Raw genomic sequence first — 19,927 nt, 5'->3', positions numbered from 1 at the left:
CCTCAAATAGCGCATTATTTGAGGGAACGGCCATTTGTAGTGGTGTCCGAAACCATAGTGGACGTTATTGAGTGCAATCATTCAATCCCACAATGCACCGCAATAACGAGTGTACAACCGATGTACGCTCAACGGCTGTCCGAATTCACTCTCGTTTTTATCCACTCCTTCAAGTGAACAGTATTAGTGGATTAACATAGGGAATAGTGAATGAGGGTTTAGGATTTAAAAATATATTGCTGTATACTCCATTCACATTTTAGCTCTGGGCTAGAACCAAACAAAAACAAAACATGAATGTAGAATTCTATTCTAGTGGGTTACACAATAACAACATGGAACTCTGTGTTTTCTTTCACCCTAGAAATGGTTGCTCCTTTATGCTTAAAGAAGATTAAGAAGAACAGTCCTATGCTGTGCAACCAGCACATCCGTGCCCTCAAGAAAATGGAGGACAGCTGGAAGAAAACAAAACTAGAGGTATTTCACACTGCATGAAAGGATAGTGTCTCCAATTACTCTAATTACAAAATCAACCTAGGGTTCTTTGCACCATGACCTCGAGCCAAACACCCCCCAGAAGCCTTTTTTCCCCTTGGTTGAACATTACTAAAGTTAGAGATTATTTAGAGATCAGCCGGATGTCTTAGTGCAGGCGCTAATGGATCCTATGATGTATCTCGTAAATTACCCACTAATAATGCCCAGAATGGACCAAACTTCTACAGTAGTACAAATAGGTCCTGTACTCATAAAACGAGGCATTGGAAAGTTTGTAAGTACATCAGGAGTTTATTTAAATAACACTTGCCTGACGGCTAATGCTACCGCTAACCCGGACGTCGATGTCACTTCAGTGATTTTGGGAAAAGCACATAAAAGTCCTGGCAGAAAGCGATGGATAAGGATGTAGTGTAACGATGGAATATATTCAAGATTAAATTAATCTTATTTAATAATTGTATTATATAGCCTAATTTTATACATGAATTATATAATACAATTACTGCATAATACTTTCAATATAATTATGGTCGTGTTAGAATGAAATATAACTTCTTAACACAGTTATAAGGCCGTACAGAGTAAGTGCTTTTTGCGTTTTTGTGGTTTCAGATGTTCCTATATTTTTTCGTAAATTTAGAATAAATTATATTACAAAATTTTTGGTGAATCGGATTTGTTCTTATAATCAGTCGTATATGCACATTTAATGCACACATTTGTGCGTATGCATGCTTGGTGAATGAGACCCAATGACTTTGAATTTCTTTATTTAAAATATTGATACTTTTAGAAAAAAAATATTAACCATGCAAACATCTAATACAGTATCAAAATATGATTGGGGAAGAATTGTATAAACTGGTCAAATCATCAAAATCAACTAAGTAAGTGAGTAAACTTTATTTATATAGCACCTTTCACAGATAGAATTTATGTATCTATGTATGAGTAAATATCCGCATGTATTGTTAAACTGTTTGTAAAATGTATTATCTGGTTACTGTTCAGAATAACTTTATCACACGATCTGTGTGAATGACAAATTTTATTTTATTTTTTTGTGCTTGTCACCAGTAAATAACTGAATATGTGAAAGTACAGCGTAATTTCCAAAATAACGTTCAGATTACAGTGAATAACGTTCAAATTCAGTGAATAATGTTCAGATTACAGTGAATAATGTTCAGATTACAGTGAATAACGTTCAAATTCAGTGAATAATGTTCAGATTACAGTGAATAATGTTCAGATTACAGTGAATAACGTTCAGATTACAGTGAATAATGTTCAGATTACAGTGAATAATGTTCAGATTACAGTGAATAACGTTCAGATTACAGTGAATAACGTTCAGATTACAGTGAATAATGTTCAGATTACAGTGAATAACGTTCAGATTACAGTGAATAACGTTCAGATTACAGTGAATAATGTTCAGATTACAGTGAATAATGTTCAGATTACAGTGAAAAATGTTCAGATTACAGTGAATAACGTTCAGATTACAGTGAATAATGTTCAGATCATGTTACAAATGATTCAATGAAAACAACATCCAAAGTAAATAATAACTTCCTTTAAAAATCTCTCAAAATAGTTATGATTTATAAGTATCAATTGATCGAGTCCACCCATCAGAAATATTAGATCCGTCTGACAGAGAAAGACATGAAATACCAGAAAGTAGGGATGAAGTTTGAAGTTTGTTGGCTTAGTCTGAACTTCATTTACTTCGTCTGAGTGCAGTCAGAACCTCGACTGTCCAGCATTCATCCAACAAGTGTTGTTTTACCAAAGCAAAATCACTGAAACTGAGACATTCTTCTCTTATCTCTGACTTTTGAAGACAAATAGCCTATCCCTTGAGAACCCACAATCATAAGATTAAACAACAATAGCAAGTACAAGAGCAAGGAAAATTATACGTACTATGATTTAATGGTTAAAATGTGTAATGAATGGTTTTATAATTAAACTGAATAATTAAATGAAAATGATTGTATGATTATAAATGAACAAAAACATAAAATAAAATAAAATAAAATAAAACGTGTTTTCTCTCAGTAATCACTGATCTGATGAAAAATAGAGAGAATAAACAGAGAAAACTAAGGAACAGCATAATGGATTATGCATGAAATTAATAGCAGACTTTGAGTTTGTTTCTTTCTTTTCTATCTTTTTTTGTCTTTTAAGGTCTGCTATAATTCATGTTGTTTCATCATGTTTTAAAATCTACCTAGAGAAAATTAATTTTGCATGATCGCTTTAGTTCAGCTCTGTTAAACTCTGCAGGACAGGAGCAAATGTCAAGAGCCCTGATTAAGGAGAGAAAGAGAAATACAGAAGCCCTTCACATTCACTACAGAAGACAAGAGCCATCTATATCCATCCATCCATCCATCCATCCATCCATCCATCCATCTGGCTCATCAATAATGATTAAAGCTGTTTCACATGACAAGACACCGTTTATCTTTCAGCTCCTTTTGAGACCTTTTCACTTCATATAGTTGTTCAAGCCTCTTCTTGAGCTGCTCTTTTCTCTCACTGATATCATTCAGCTCTTCCTTTTGTTTTCTGGCTTCATCTTGATGTTTCTTCTTCATCTTCTCTATTTCCTCTTTATGTTTCTGTTTCATTTCATCACACTCTTTTTCTTCTCTTCTAATTCTGTCTCTCTCCTCTCTTTCTCTTCTCTTGATCTCTTCTTCTTGCTCTCGTTTCAGATCTTCCATCATTTTCTCCCATCTCTTTCTCTTCTCCCTTTGTCTCTCTTCATCCTCTTGTTTTCTCCTCTTCCACTCCTCTTTCCTCTCTCGCTCCAGCTGCTCATAATTTCTTTTCATTTCAGTTTTCTTGTCTTCATGTTCTTTGTCTTTTTCTTCTCTCTCTCTTTTCTGTTTTTCGCTCTCCTCATCCATCATCTGTTCTTCTTCTTCTCTCTTGGTTTCAAATCTCTTCCTCATTTTATCCAGTTCTTCTTGTTTTTCTCTCAGTTGTTCCTCATGTTTCTCTTTTATCTTTATTTCCTCTTCCTCTTGTTCTTTCATCTGTCTTTTCTTCTCTTCCTCCCATTCTCTCTGCTGTCGTTTCATTTCCTCTTGAATCTCTTCATCTTCAACCTCTTTTATTTTTCTCATCCATTCTTCTCTCTCTTCCTCTTCTTGTTCCTTCTTCATTTGTTCCTCTAAATCTCTCTTTTTTATTTCCTCCTCCTGTTTTCTTCTTAACTCTGCCATGATGTGTTCCTGCTCAGTTTTCATCTTTTCTTGAACTTGTTTATATTCTTCTTCTCTCTTTTTGTTTTCCTCTTCACTTTCCTTTAGCTTTTTTTCATACTGTAATCTCTGATTTTCAATCTCTTCTATTCTTTGATCATATTCAGCTCTTCGCTGTTCTTCCTCTTCTGATTGTTTCTGATCCTCCTCCTCTTGTTTCTTCTGCTCTGATTTTTCTTTCTCCTCAAACTCTCTCCTCAGTGTTTCCTCTTTTTCTCTGAACTTGTTCTCCAGCCTCTCTCTCACCTCATCTATCTTTTGTTTCTTCTCCTCCAGTCTCTTTCTCATGCGTTTGACTTCCAGGACATATTTGGCTTCTAATTCTTCAACTTGATCCTGATTTTTTCTTTTATTCTCTTTTAACATTTTCCTTCTCTTTTGAATGGAGATCGCTGCCTCCTCAAACATCTCATTAGTGAAGTATCGGCCCTCATTAGATTTCTTCACCTCTTCTATCATGTTTATCAGCTCAGTAACTTGCTTCCGGTCTTGTGTTTCTGTGTTGTTAAAAGCCAGGAATCTGTTTCCACATTCTCTGATCAGTTTCTTGAGTTGATCATTTTTACTTTTCTCTACATATTCTTCTATTGTTTGTCCTCTCAGTTCATCTCCTTTAGTGAAGAGAACAATACTGAAATCTGCTGCTTTTGGGCCAAAGATCATCTTTATCACGTCTAAAGTGTCTCTCTCCTCTTCTGTGATTCTTCCCAAACTCAACACAATGATGAACACATGAGGTCCAGGTGCGGACAGTGAAACACACTCCATTATTTCTTCAACCACTTTTTCATTTGTCAGTGAAGGGTCAAAGAGTCCTGGAGAATCAACAATAGTTACTGATTTACCATCAACTTTACCAACTCCTTTCTTACAAGTAGTGGTCACCAACTGCGAACTGGCTTCACTGTGAAACTTGTTGTTTCCGAGGATAGTGTTTCCTGTGGTGCTCTTCCCATTTCCTGTCCTCCCAAACAGCAAGATTTTCAAACATCCTGGATCTTCATCATCTGAAAATGACAATAATAGAGTTTAGAGATTAACAACTGATAACATTTGGGACAACAAGAAGCAAGTGTTGAACTCAATCCTAAAATGTAACCTATTTGCAACAGTCCATCCCAGTGTTTCTCAACATTTTTTTTTTTTGGCCAGCATCCACGTATCCATTATCTAGGTCTTTTACCTAATAATTATACCCTATTAAATGAAATGTAGGCTAACTGTCTTCCCTGAATATTCCTTGTTTATAATAATAATAGTAGTTGTTATTATTGTTATTATTTATAATATATTATTATAATATCCAGTGTTTCCTCTATGTTGATTAGTTAATGGCGGCCCGCCATGGCAAAATTTTTGCCGCCACGGTAACGTTAGGGCTCTACAGTGCGACCATTTCACTTGCATTTGCGCCTTAATATTTCTGTGTGCGACCATGAAAAGATATTTAGGCGCACTTGTGCGACTGACCCGATCGAAGATTTTTCGACCCAAAGCGAATTTTTGTCCCGCCAAAGTCTTATTTGACCGGTGTGTAATGTAGATAAACTGCTGCGCTTGTGACAGCTGGGCGCATGTTTAAAAGAACGAGAGAGAGGGCGAGAGCGCGCGAGCACTCTCTTTGCGAAGCAAGGTTCCACGTTTTAATGAATGGTTAAACGACTGATCTTTACAACACTGAACTCACGAGACGTCTGAATCGGTGTATAACAGATCGGTAACACTTTACAATAAGGTTCCATTTATTAAACTCTAGTTATAACTACATTAGTTAACATTAACTTTTAATAAACTGTACTTCTACAGAACGTATTAATCTTTGCTAATGTTCATTTCAACATTTAATAGCCTACATTATTGAAATCAAAAGTTGTATTTGTTAACATTTAGTTAATGCACTGTGAACTAACATGAACAAACAATAAACAGCTGTATTTTTATTAAGATTAATAAAGATGAATACATTCAGTAACATGTATTGCTCATGGTTCATGTTAGTAATAAACTAATGTTAAATCAAACCATATCGTAAAGTGTTTCAAAAAAATAATTTACAGAACACCTTAAAATAAGAACGTAAGGTGTGCTTACCCCCTTTAGTACAGCCTATATGGTTAGCAAGATTTAGCCTTAAAGGTCCCGTTGCATGCGATTCCATGTTTCAAAGTTTAGTTAGTGTGTAATGTTGTTGTTAGAGTATAAATAATATCTGTAAAATTATAAAGCTCAAAGTTCAATGCCAAGCGAGATATTTTATTTAACAGAAGTTGACTACAAAAAACGGCTCGATTGGACTACATCCCTCTACTTCCTTCATTAGTGACATCACCAGAACCGTGTTTAGACTAACCTCCGCCCACAGGAATACAGGCGTATTGATGGCGAAATGTCAACAGACGGTTGATGTTTATCTATAATCGGATACCGCAAAAGTTTAATTCGAAGTTGTTAGTTTGCTCTGTCCATTTCACCACGGACTGTTTTTCTAACCTGGGATAATATCAAGCAGGCTTCTCTCAGCGTTTCATACTGACGAAGGGGGCAATTTCAACTATATTCCAGCAAGCGGTAAGTAGTGATTTAATATGGAAGTAGCGATCAACTTAACATCGTTTCTCTTAGTAGGATGAAAATAATCTTACTTAAACTGTGATTAATATACAGAAAGCGATCAAAGAACAATCCCTTTCCAATCGCCCAAGCTGTCAATCACACAGCGCGAGTTTATCTGGACACTTGCCAAAACTCGTTATGAAATCAATGACGCTGTTCCACTGCACAACGAAGCTCTTACTGTATTTATATGCCTCATGTTTGCATTGGTGAAATCATTAGTGAGTGCAGAAACTGCGTTGCAATGATAAGATCTTTTTTCACGCGATCAACAGACTGTCATCTGCTCAACGCTCACTGCAATTTTTTATGTGATTGAAATAGATCTAAATACTTAAAAAACTTCTCACGATTCGTTAATCCCGATAGTTGTAATAGTAAAAACGTATAATAGCTGTAATAGTAAAAGTTTTCCAGATAGTTCCACATGTAATGCCAGATATTTCATATGCAAGCATGTCAGCCAATCACAGCAGTGGGCGTTTACACTGAAGTCTCACAGCAGACACGCCCCTTCAAACAGAGTGTTCAAACCAGGGAATGAAATCAGGCTAGGAAATATGCCTTTTATTTCTAAATTATAACAATTTTTGATCTAAAAAACATACTAACATTATAAGGGCACCCCTGGAAACATGATAAAATAATAAAAATAATCCATGGAATGGGACCTTTAATAAACTACAGCATTTACAACTGAATGGTAGCCTATTCAATTGTAGATGGTAGAAAATAAGACTATTAGTTAAAATAAACTTTTTAATGCTACTTTTTCTCCCTGCTATTTTATATTGATATGATTATATACCAAAATAATCTATTAAAGAAGGATTTTATCTTACAAAGCTATGAAATCCAGAGGTAAAATCACAGCTATTTTTTTTTTTTAAAGTGTTGGCCACCGAAGACCACCGGACAGACCTGCCCCCACTGCTAAAAAAAATCAATTGCCTCGAGTTGCTGGCTGTACGTCTCGCCCTGCACCGCTCCGTGCGTTGCTCAGGGTTCAGCACGTACTAGTCCGATTAGACAATACCACGATAGTAGCGTACATCAACCATCAAGGTGGTCTGCGCTCCCGCTGTATGTCGCAATTCGCTCGCCACCTCCTCATATGGAGTCAGAAGCATCTGAGGTCGCTTCGAGCCATTTATATCCCGAGAGACCTGAACCTTGCGGCCGACGAGCTGTCTCGGCCTCTCCCTGGAGAATGGAGACTCCATCCCCAGACGGTTCAGCTGATTTGGGATCAGTTCGGGGACGCACAGGTAGATCTGTTTGCGACCTGTTTTATTCCCTGACCGAGGGCACGCTCTGCACGGATGCACTGCCGCACAGCTGGCCGCGGGGCCTATGCAAGTATGCGTTTCTCCCAGTGAGCCTTCTTGTGCAGACCTTGCGCAAGATCAAGGAGGACGAGGAACAGGTCATTTTGGTTTCCCCATATTGGCACAACCGGACCTGGTTCCCAGAACTACTACTCCTTGCGACAGCACCTCCCTGGCCAATCCCTCTAAGGAAGGACCTGCTTTCTCAGGGAGGGGGCACCCCATGGCACCCTCGTCCCGATCTTAGAACCTCCACGTATGGCTCCTGGACGGGTCGAGGCAGGTTTGAGTACCCTACCACCAGCGGTGGTGGCTACCATCACTTCCGCTAGAGCATTGTCCACGAGACATGCCTATGCGTTGAAGTGGAACCTCTTCGTCAACTGGTGTTCTTCTAAACATCAAGAACCCATGAAATGCCTGATCAGTGTCATGCTTTCCTTCCTGCAAGAAGGGTTGGAGCGAAGGCTGTCTCACTCCACCCTCAAAGTGTATGTTGCCGCACATCACAACGCAGTTGATGGTAAGTCTCTGGGAAAGCACAACCTGATCATCAGGTTCCTGAAGGGAGAGAGGAGACTGAATCCTCCTCGTCCTCCCCTCGTACCCTCTTGGGACCTCTCAGTGGTTTTAACTGCCCTGCAGAGTGCTCCCTTTGAGCCTCTGCAATCAGTGGAGCTTAAGTTTCTGTCAATTAAGACAGCGCTCCTGGTTGCATTGGCCTCCATCAAGAGTGTGGGGGACCTGCAGGCGTTTTCGCTTGACGAAGCGTGCCTGGACTTCGGGCAGGCTAACTCTCGGGATCCTGAGATCCCGGCCTGGATATGTGCCCAAGGGCTGCCCTTGGAGGAGGCAGACCCAGCCTTGGCACTGCTCTGTCCAGTATGCGCCCTCTGTGCTTACGTAAACAGAACGCAGTGTTTCAGGACCTCAGATCAGCTCTTTGTCTGTTATGGTGGGAAGCTGAAGGGAAAGGCTCTCTCCAAGCAAAGGTTGTCTCACTGGATAGTGGACGCCATTGCTTTGGCTTACCAGCAGCAGGGTCGACCATGCCCCCTTGGTGTGACGGCCCACTCCACTCGGAGTGTGGCATCCTCTTGGGCTCTAGCGCATGGCGCCTCGCTAACAGACATTTGTAGAGCTGCAGGCTGGGCGACACCTAACACATTTGCGAGATTCTATAATCTCCGAGTAGAGCCAGTTTCTTCTCATGTACTCGCTTCAACTAGCCGGTACTAGATTCTGCTCAGGTGTCTTCACTTGCTCGCCATTCCCCTCCACGGACGGGATACGTGCAATATTTTCCTCAGGTGAGCCTAATTAGCCCTGAGTCTCCTCCAACACTGTTGACGTCAACGCCAGAGTTATGCCTCCGGCAGCTTTCGCGCTTGACTAGGTGCCTCCATGTGCATGGTTCCCCCTCCGGGCGACCCCCACATGTGTATTTCCACTGTTAGCCTCTCTGAGCATATGTCTTTCCCTCGGCAAGCCACCTTGCCACCCCTGGGGTTGAAACATTCCACCTGCGGCTGGACACCCCAGTGTTACTCCATATGCAGCCCCTCTGGGTCATATGTGTATTCCAAGTCCCCAAGTGTTCCAAGTGTTTTTAATGGTGGCAAGGCCACAATGAGTGGCAAAGAAGAAGAGAGATAGAGTTGAGATACCTAGAGATAAGAAAAAGGTATAAGACATGAGGACTGGGAATGGTAACTTTAGATGTCCAGATGGCCAGCTGGCATCTCACTTTGTTGCTTGTCAATAAAGTTAAAGGGATAGTTTGGCCAAAAATGATATTAAACCCATGATTTACTCACCCTCAAGCCGTTCGAGATGCATATGCAGAGGTGGACGAAGTACACAACTTCCTTACTTGAGTGAAAGTACAGATACTACTGGTCAAATATTACTCTGTTACAAGTAAAAGTTGTAAAGACCTATTTTTACTTAAGTAAAAGTACAGAAGTACTCGTTTTTAAAAGTACTTAAGTATCAAAAGTAAAAAGTAAATGTCAATGCATTGTTTTATTATTGTTGCATTGTTGTGTGTAATACTTACAGTACCTTATGCCTCTAAATCTATGCCTGCACTTATATCAATATCACATGTATTTCTAGAACACAGTTCCAGTAGTGGGATTGAATAAGTCACTCAATAACGTCCACAATGGTTTCAGACACCCAAATTGGCTGTTCCCTCAAATATTGCCCTATTTAAAGTTTTTTGGCTTTTAGTATGAATATGTTAGCCTTACTGTTATCTATAAGCTAGTGCGCTCCAAAACAATGACAAAATTCGCATTTAGAAAACCAAACCCAACATTGAAAATTAAAATCAGGTTTATGTCAGAATCCAATGTCAGATTGATGTTGATCTCCAACATTATATATATATATATATATATATATATATATATATATATATATAATTGGTTCACAGTTGTTGTTTTGTTTTCCCACAAATTGTATAATATCCAAGGTAAACATTTCTAGTAATTGTGCAGTTAATTCTCATACTGTATTTTCAGATTTGGAATATATTCTCTACCCAAATGTGTCACTAATAAAACACAATAAAAATTATTTAAAGAGAAGGTTTATATTGACCTTTTAAGATTTTGTTTACATCTATCCTTATATATATATATATAAAAAAAAATTTGTTTTTTTTTTGTGCTATTTTATTAATTGTATAAAAGGTTATACAATTACAACAACAATTAAAATTGTAACAATATTTCCAGTGTAATCTTTCTTTGTAAAAACTAAAGTATATATTTTATCATACGTAACTCAAAGTTAAGGATTCATTAGTTTGAATATAGCCTACATTGGAACAAACACTATAACATCTTAGTTGATGACTTTCTTTTTGACAAAACATAGTTGTAACGGTCACCAGCTGGAGTGCCTTCGAGAGCCACCAGAGGCCACTCCACACTAGACTGTGATCACTCCTTCAAACACTACATTTCCCATAACGCACTGCCCAGACTCATCAGCACTCATCTCTTTCACCTGTTTCTCATCACCTTGTTTCACTCACACCATAAATACCTTGTTTTCACATTCATTCATCGCGAAGTCTTGTTTAAGTGTTACACTGCATTTCTGAGCATTCTCCTGGTTTTCTTGTCTCTTGGTTTTGGATATCTTGCCCTGTTCCCTGGATTAATAATAATAATAATAATAAACTTTATTTTATATAGCGCCTTTAAAAGTAGCATCTCAAAGCGCTTTACATAAAAATATGAAATTAAAAGGTACATATACCTTTTAAAAGGTACACATAACAGAGCAGGCAGTAAAAAACTAACCAAACAAAAAATAAAAAGTCAATAAAAAAGCAAGCATAGTAATGACATGAATCACACAAACGCTACCCTAAAAAAGTAAGTTTTAAGGGATGATTTAAAAACACTAAGGGATTCTGCATTCCTAATCTCAGAGGGCAGGGAATTCCACAATTTAGGAGCCAAAGAAGAAAAAGCCCGATCACCCATAGTTTTTAGCTGTGTTGTTTGGACAGTTAGTAGACCAGCTTCAGAGGAGCGTAGAGCACGTGTAGGAGTGTAGGGGGTTAGAAGCTCACACAAATATTGAGGGGCCAGATTATTCAAGGCCTTATAAGTGAGCATGAGAATTTAAAAATCGATACGAAAACTAACAGGAAGCCAGTGCAATTTTTCCAGGACAGGTGTGATGTGCTCCCTTGCACTGGTCCTTGTAAGAATTCTAGCAGCTGAATTTTGTACCAACTTTAATTTGCTTAAGGTAGCTTTAGATACTCCAGCCAGCAAAGCATTACAGTAATCAATACGTGAAAAAACAAAGGTGTTGATTAATTTTTCAGCTACAGAGAAAGTCAACATAGGACGCAATTTGGCAATGTTTCTGAGATGAAAAAATGATATTTTGACTGTGTTACGAACATGATGGTCAAATGTTAAATTGGCATCAAATATCACCCCCAGATTTTTTAGTTTAGTTTTGAATTGCAAAGCAGAGCCATCCACACTTAAGGTTATGGACTCTGCTTTACGCAACTGATGAGGTGAACCAATAAGCATCACTTCAGTCTTGTCACTGTTTAGACAGAGAAAATTTTCAGACATCCATTTTTTAATCTCAGTAAAACATTGAGAAAGGTAAGACACAGGCATATTGACATCAGGTTTTGAATGTATATACTGTATATCTGAGTGTCATCGGCATAAAAGTGAAAGTTAAGACCAAGTGTTCTTAAAAGTTGGCCAAATGGAAAAATGTAAATACTAAAAAGTAAAGGGCCCAAAACTGATCCCTGGGGAACACCAGACCGACCTCAGACTTGCAATCACCCATCACAACAAACTGCTTGCGATCAGAGAGGTAGGACTTAAACCACTTTAATGCAGAATCAGAAACTCCAAAGATAGTCTCTAAGCGGGTGATTAAAATGGAGTGATCTATAGTGTCAAAAGCGGCACTAAGATCAAGAAGAATCAGTATAGATAAGCGGCCAGAATCAGAAGCCATTAACACGTCATTTGTGACTCTAACTAGTGCAGTTTCAGTGCTGTGGAGTTTACGGAATCCAGACTGAAGTGGCTCAAAAAGATCATTAGATGAAAGATGAGAAAGCAGTTGAGAAGCCACTGTTTGTTCTAAAATTTTGGCAAGGAATGGAAGATTAGAGATGGGACGAAAATTATTCAGATTATCAAAGTTCATGTTGTTAGTTTTTGGTACAGGGGTGACAGCAGCAATTTTAAGTGCTGCTGGTACAATACCGGTGCACAGAGAGTTATTCATAATTCTCAAAACAACAGGAGAGAGGGAATCAAAACATGATTTAAAAAGACAAGATAGTATGGGATCAACTCTAGAAGTTGAGGCTTTCAGTTTTGAAACCATATTACATAGAGACTGGGGTTCATGTATTGCAAAATGAGAGAGAGAGATACCAGAAAATGCAGAAATATTTAAGGAGGCAGCAGCAACAGTATGAGTAGTAACAATGTGGTTACGTATATTATCAATTTTGGTACTAAAAAACTCCAAAAACATATTACAAAGGTGAGTTGAAGTAGGAACATTAGAGAGGCTGGGATTTTTAAGCAGCTTGTTGATTGAGTGAAACAGTTGTTTAGGGTTGCTCTGATTGCTGACAATTATCTGAGAAAAATAAACAGATCTAGCTGACACAATTTCAGCCTTATACTCGAGTAAGCTGTCTTTCCAGGCCTGGTGATGAACAGTTAATCCTGATATGCGCCATCTATGCTCCATCTTGCGACACAAAGTCTTCATAGCACGCAGATCATCATTGTACCAGGGAGCGGAGCGTGCAAAAGAAACAGTTCGTGATTTCAAGGGAGCCAGCGTGTCCAGGCCAGACAGCAGCACAGAATTCAGCACAGAAACGTTATCATTCAGATCATCAGATAGAGAATCACAACTTAAAAAAGTGTCAATTAAATCTGAAAAGTCAGTGGGCTCAATCAATCTCTAATTGCGATAATTAATGATGCGAGAAGTGGAAGTGTTCATGACAGGTAATTCCATGTTAAAGAAGACAGCCCGGTGATCAGACAGACCCAAATCAGAGGTTGACAACTGAGACACAAATGAACCATTGGTAATCACAAGGTCTAAAGTGTGGCCTTTGTCATGTGTAGGACAATCCACAAGTTGGTCTAATTCAAAGCACTCTAATATGGACAAAAAGTCTTTTGTTATTGCGTTGTCTTTTATATCCATATGGATGTTGAAATCCCCCAGGAGAAGAATTCTTTCAAATCTGAGGCAGAGAAAAAACAACATATCTGATAATTCAGACAGAAAGTCTTTATTTGTCTTGGGAGGCCTGTAGACTGTAGCCACTACAGTAGAGAGGGGCGTAGAAACACTCAGAACAAGACATTCAAATGAGTCAGATTTGGGAACAGCCACGGGACACATGTTGAACTGTTGACTATGCAGCACAATGATACCCCCACCTCTACCAGAAGAACGGGGCAGATCAAATAATCCATAGCCAGCAGGAGTCAGTTCATTAAAAAGAAGACCGTCAGATTCTTTGTGCCATGTTTCAGTTAAACAAATAAGGTCCAACTTTTGCTCTAAAATAATGTCAGATAAAATAACGGCTTTATTGTTGACAGAGCGCGCGTTAAACAGTACTGATTTCAGCAGACGCGGAGGAGAAGATGAACCCAATGCAACCTCCACACGCCTGAGTGCTGATAAGTTATTAAAATTAACCCCTGTAGGTCTAAACAGCAGTCTATGGGGTTTGCGCAGAAATCTCGGATAAGCGACATGTTTAGATGTTGAACATAAAAAACTATGCCTTGAAGAGCGATGTAAGTAACGCTTAGGTCGCAGTATTCCAACATGACTGCAGAGAGCATGTATGTCATTCGCCGTATCTAAATGTCCGGTCAGGTTCAACAACTGGTGAGCAGTGTACCTGAGAGCCATTCGGGGAGGGTCCACACCAACAGCAGCCTCACAGCGGTGTAAGCAGTGTACGTCCTGGGCCAGGCGACAGAAGAGTAAATTCCAGTAAACAGCACTCAGAGATAGAAGCAGTAGTCCAGCATGCGAAGCGTGATTCCGCATCACGGTAGAATAACAAAGACAGATAGTCTTCACTGGCTTCACTGGCTCATAGCCAAATAAACTACTAAGAATAAATTAAATAAAATTAAAATAAACGGGAGAGAGGAGCGGCAGCCAAACGCGCCAGCGTGCCCTTTCAAACCGGAAGTCTATGAATATTTGGAGTAAGAGATTACTCTATTGCCTCTGGTCCCTGCCTGTTTTGTTTGTTTGTTTGTTTGTTTGTTTGTTTTGACTGCCTGTCTGTGTATGACTCTTGCCTGTACATTGGATTATGCCTCTGGATTGCCCCATTCAATAAAGCTGCGTTTGGATCTAAACCTTTGTGTCTCGGAGCAGATCGTGACAGAAGACTTCGCCTACTAAAGATCCAGCAGTCAAGTAAGATCCAGACCTACCATGGATCCAATATTTCGTCTGTTCCGTCTCAGCCAAGGTGACCGCCCTATAGAGAGGTATGTGGAGGAGTTCTGTGAACTCTGCCATGGGGTGGACGTGGATGAGAGTGTCCTGAAGGACATGTTTCGCTATGGGCTTACAGACATTGTTGATTACCTCATGCCTGATAACACTCCTCAATGGACTTTAATTCAATATATTGATCTCGCTCTCCGGTTAAGTGCCTCATCTTTCACAGTGGGCTTTATGGATGAGGGGTCCCACAAACTCACAGCATCCGCTGAACCTGAATTCGCTGAGCCCTCAGCGAAAGTGGCCACCGCCACGTCACCAAAGCCCTGTTACATCTCAACAGACAGTCCAGAGTTTCCCGAGTTGCTGGCTCCGCCCAGTCCAGAGTTTCCCGAGTTGCTGGCTCCGCCCAGTCCAGAGTTTCCCGAGTTGCTGGCTCCGCCCAGTCCAGAGTTTCCCGAGTTGCTGGCAACGCCCAGCCCAGAGTTTCCCGAGATGCTGGCTCTGCCCAGCCCAGAGTTTCACGAGATGCTGATCCTGTCCAGCCCAGAGTTTCACGAGATGCTGATCCCATCCAGCCCAGAGTTTCACGAGATGCTGGTCCCGTCCAGCCCAGAGTTCGACGAGATGCTGGTCACGTCCAGCCCAGAGTTCGATGAGATGCTGGTCTCATCCAGCCCAGCGTTTCACGAGATGCTGGTCTCGTCCAGCCCAGCGTTTCACAAGATGGCCGCCGCCGAGCCAGTGTCTACAGACAAGATGGCTGACCCCACGCCTGTGTCTTCGGACAAGATGGCCGACTCCACGCCTGTGTCTTCGGACAAGATGGCCGACTCCACGCCTGTGTCTTCGTACAAGATGGCCGACTCCACGCCTGTGTCTTCGGATAAGATGGCCGACTCCACACCTGTGTCTTCGGACAAGATGGCCGACTCCACGCCTGTGTCTTCGGACAAGATGGCCGACTCCACGCCTGTGTCTTCGGATAAGATGGCCGACTCCACGCCTGTGTCTTCGGACAAGATGGCCGACTCCACCCCTGTGTCTTCGGACAATATGGCCAACCCCACGCCTGTGTCGTCGGTCAAGATGGCCGACTCCACGCCAGTGTCTCCGGACAAGATGGATGCTGCCCTGCTGTCTGTCCCTGAGCCGGTGTCTCTCCTCTCAGCCGGTCACGTCACGTCTGCCCAGCCTGAGGCTCTTCACGTCAAGTCTGCCCAGCCACAGACTCATCACACCACTTCTGCCCATCCACAGACTGCTCGCGTCACTTCTGCCTAGTCGAACCTTCACATCCTACCTGTCCAGCCGGACCTTCACGTCCAGCCGGACCTTCACGTCCAGCCGGACCTTCACGCCAGTCTAGCCGAGCCTGCACTTTACGCCAGTCCAGCCGAGCCTGCACTTTACGCCAGTCCAGCCGAGCCTGCACTTCACGCCAGTCCAGCTGAGACTGCAAGTGTCATGCCCGCCGAGCCAGAGCCAAAGCCCTCTTTGCCGCTGGTCCTGCCCAGTCCAAAGCCCTCTTCGCCGCTGGTCCTGCCCAGTCCAAAGCTTTCTTCGCCGCTGGTCCTGCCCAGTCCAAAGCTTCCTTCTCCGCTGGTCTTGCCCAGCCCAAGTCCCCCTGCTCAGCCTGCACCACCGTGGTCCCCTGCTCAGCCTGAACCGCCGTGGTCCCCTGCTCAGCCTGCACCGCCGTGGTCCCCTGCTCAGCCTGCTTCACCCTGGTTGCCTGCTCCACCCTGGCCTTCTGTCCTGCCGCAGTCTCCAGGTCCTCTTCTGCTCCACGGAAGCTGTTTCTCATCACCTTTTTTCACTCACACCATAAATACCTTGTTTTCACATTCACTCATCGCGAAGTCTTGTTTAAGTGTTACACTGCATTTCTGAGCATTCTCCTGGTTTTCTTTGTCTCTTGGTTTTGGATATCTTGCCCTGTTCCCTGGATTACTCTCTTGCCTCTGGTCCCTGCCTGTTTTGTTTGTTTGTTTGTTTGTTTTGACTGCCTGTCTGTGTATGACTCTTGCCTGTACATTGGATTACGCCTCTGGATTGCCCCAATCAATAAAGCTGCGTTTGGATCTAAACCTTTGTGTCTCGGAGCAGATCGTGACAATAGTATATATATATTTAACATATGAGCAGAAATTGGCAACATTATAAGCTTATTTGATGTGGCAGTATTTTACAGTAAAAACTTTATAATCTATCCGATTTTGTAGTCGATTTTTACTCATCTCAGTATAGCAATAGAGTTTGGTAAAAGCTGTTCATTCATTCACACACAAAAACGCGATTCATTTTTAAACAGTATTTTTGCCAGCTGTAGTAGCTCCACAACAGTGCGCATCTGTGCATTCATTCATTCACACACAGAAACGCAATTCATATTTAAACAGTCTTTTTGTGTGTACAGACACTATTGCGATTAGAACAAAGCAAATATAGACCTGACCTATTCCTCAGCCGGATCCATTGCTCCTCGAAATGAAACTTCCAGCACTTCTGAGGTAAATTTTCCAGGATTATTATTAAGATAGTATTATTCCTCACAGCGTCGTAAAGTACATGAGTCTGACAGTGAACTCACGGTGTGTGTTATCCAGCTGATGTGGCCGTTTCACAGGTTTGCATGGATTGCCTCAGATCATTTGCGTTTGAATAGCGTCCGCTCTCCGTGGGCGGGGTTACATTAAAACATAATGAGTTGAGATGAGAACGACTGACATCTCTCTCTTTTCATACATATTACATAAACTGTGAATAATGTAATGTAATGTACATAAACTGTGTACATAAACATAAACTGTACATAAACTGTGAATAATGAATAATGTAACTGTTTTTTATAAAAATTACTTCATTTAACCCCCTGAGGTCGACGGTATCGCCGGCGATACCAGCTCGCTTTTTTTTTATCAGTGTAAAAGAAACTCATAGATACTCTGTTGACTTTGATTTTCCATAGGAGTTTCATACATCAATCGATTCTGTTAAATGTGTATTATTTTTGTGTATACTCACAATAAAAACAAAGTGTTGTGCTTTTTGCCAAATAAAGAAAAATAAACATGAAGCGAGTTCTGCCTTCTCTCTGTCCGTGTAGTCCATTCTGAAACGCGTCCGAAAATGAATCATAACTCAGCGAATACTTCTCACACAGGCACGTGAGATATGTCTTTATGAAGCTTGAAATCTCTTCTTTTAAATGAAGTAATTATAAAAATATATAAAAAACAAATATTCTCATCTTGTGAAATCTGTATTAAAAGAGAGCGATTCCAGTCGACCTCATTAGAGCTAATTCAAATGTAATGTGACACGCCCACGGAGAGCGCATGCTATTCAAACGCAAATGGCTGAGGTAATCCACGCAAACCTGTGAACGCCCCCATCACCTCGAGAAAACCAAAACACAAGTTTATTCAGATCATTACTTGTTTACACGGTCTCGCAGCGCTGTGAGGAATAATGAGGAATACGAGGAATACGAGCTGAGGAATACTAGTAAGTTTTTTTTCCTTCTCGGGTTTCTGTTTATGAATGAATGAACGGCATAGATGCGCGCTGTTTACCACAGCTGGCAAAAAACAATATTACGTGACAGTTCTCCATTATGGACGCGAGCGCTCTAAAAAAAGCACTAAAAGACTTTCAAACTTTCACAGAGACCTCAAAACAGAAAGTACAAATCCTTTCTTTAAAACGAATTTCGTTTTGTATCAATTGTATCTTAATTTTAATAATTTTTTCATTAACAAATTTCCTGGATTTAAAGTAAATATAGGCTAGCAATCACAACATAAGGTGCTTGAACTGGAGATCATCATGAACCAGACCGTAGCCTACTCGCCTCACATGTCTAAAAAATGTGAAATATATTTACAGAAAGCTGGTTCTAAACAAAACCATCCAAAACAAAAAACTATGTAGCCTAATAAATGTGTATTTCTCCGGTGCGTTCACTAGCCTACTGCGAAGATCGCGAGTCAATAGCCTACTTCGTCAACTTCATCTTTGCCAGAAGTTAAATTTAAATGGTCAATATAAGTCTTCTTCTAAATATATCTTTTGTCCTTGCATTGTGGCTCAGTCAGTTTCACACCTGAGTGAATGTCTCATCATTATGCAGAGTGGGTGGGACATTGTATTCTAAGGTGTAAACCACTCCTCGTTCACGCCCCCCTCGCATATTGGCTTTCCAATCAAAACCTGTTTTACATCAATTTAAATCAATGTATGGTTTTATGTGAACGATAAAGCAAGACTATTTTCACATAATTTTGAAGAAAAAACTCTAGGCGAGGACATCCATTAGTCAAAAGTCTTATTGACACATATTTACTATGTGTTTTGTGGCCTTATTTCCGAAATTTTAGTTTTTAGTTTTTTCAATATCCATGCATAAACATTATTCTCTCAAAAATGAAAACATGTACATACACGTGGCTCACATATTATTGTAGCCCTGTTTGTGCTTTATAGAGTGAATTTACACCTTTGCCATTGATATGTTTATAAGCAACTGAAAAAAGCACAAATGTCAGGGCATGTCAGAACATCTCAAGGGCCCCAAAAACAGCCCAGACCCCAGAGGGTTAAAAGAAGAGAATTCAAGCTTCATGCCTGTGTGTCTGTATGCCTGATTGACTGAGTATTCGCTGAGTTACAGTTCTTTTTCGGACGCTTTTCTGAATGGAGTTCACTGACAGAGAACAGGCAGAACTCGCATCATGTTTACTTTTCTTTATTTGGCAAAAAGCACAACACTTTGTTTTTATTGTGAGTATACACAAAAATAATACGATTGATGTATGAAACTTGTATGCAAGATCAAAGTCAAAAGAGTATTTTGAATCTCTTTTGCACTGATAAGAAAAAAAGCGAGCCTATTGCGCCGGCGTGATTGTCGACCCCAGGGGGTTAAGATCTGGTTATCAAAACTTACTCATGGTTCCCTGTACAAGGCTGAAACACAGAGGAGATAGAACCTTTTTGGTGGTGGGATCCAAGTTGTGGAACAGCCTGCCTGCACAACTTAAAGTAAACATATGTTTTCAAGAGAGATTTAAAAAATGATTTGGAAGGAACAGCTGCTCCTTTCATATAAGTTTTTTAATCTCTCTTGAAAACTGATTTGTTTTCTTTAGCTTTTAAAATATGTTGACGATCTTATGT

At 40.5% G+C, this 19,927-nt stretch overlaps 1 protein-coding gene across 1 annotated transcript in view; it reads right to left on the bottom strand.

Moving 5' to 3' along the window:
• Positions 1-1,544: 1,544 nt before the first annotated feature.
• LOC311085321 (uncharacterized protein) overlaps positions 1,545-19,927 on the bottom strand; it is a 39,380-nt gene continuing 20,997 nt past the window's right edge. Inside the window, exon 4 of the mRNA XM_084117796.1 lies at positions 1,545-4,795. Coding sequence (XP_083973922.1) covers positions 2,961-4,795 — 1,835 coding nt within the window. The 3' untranslated portion in view covers positions 1,545-2,960. The remainder of the gene's footprint in view (positions 4,796-19,927) is intronic.

Source organism: Abramis brama, assembly GCF_963993115.1.
Source record: "Abramis brama genome assembly, chromosome: 6".
Lineage (NCBI taxonomy): Eukaryota > Metazoa > Chordata > Actinopteri > Cypriniformes > Leuciscidae > Abramis > Abramis brama.
Note: the sequence above shows the minus strand (reverse complement) of the source record. Positions and strands in the feature narration are given on the sequence as shown.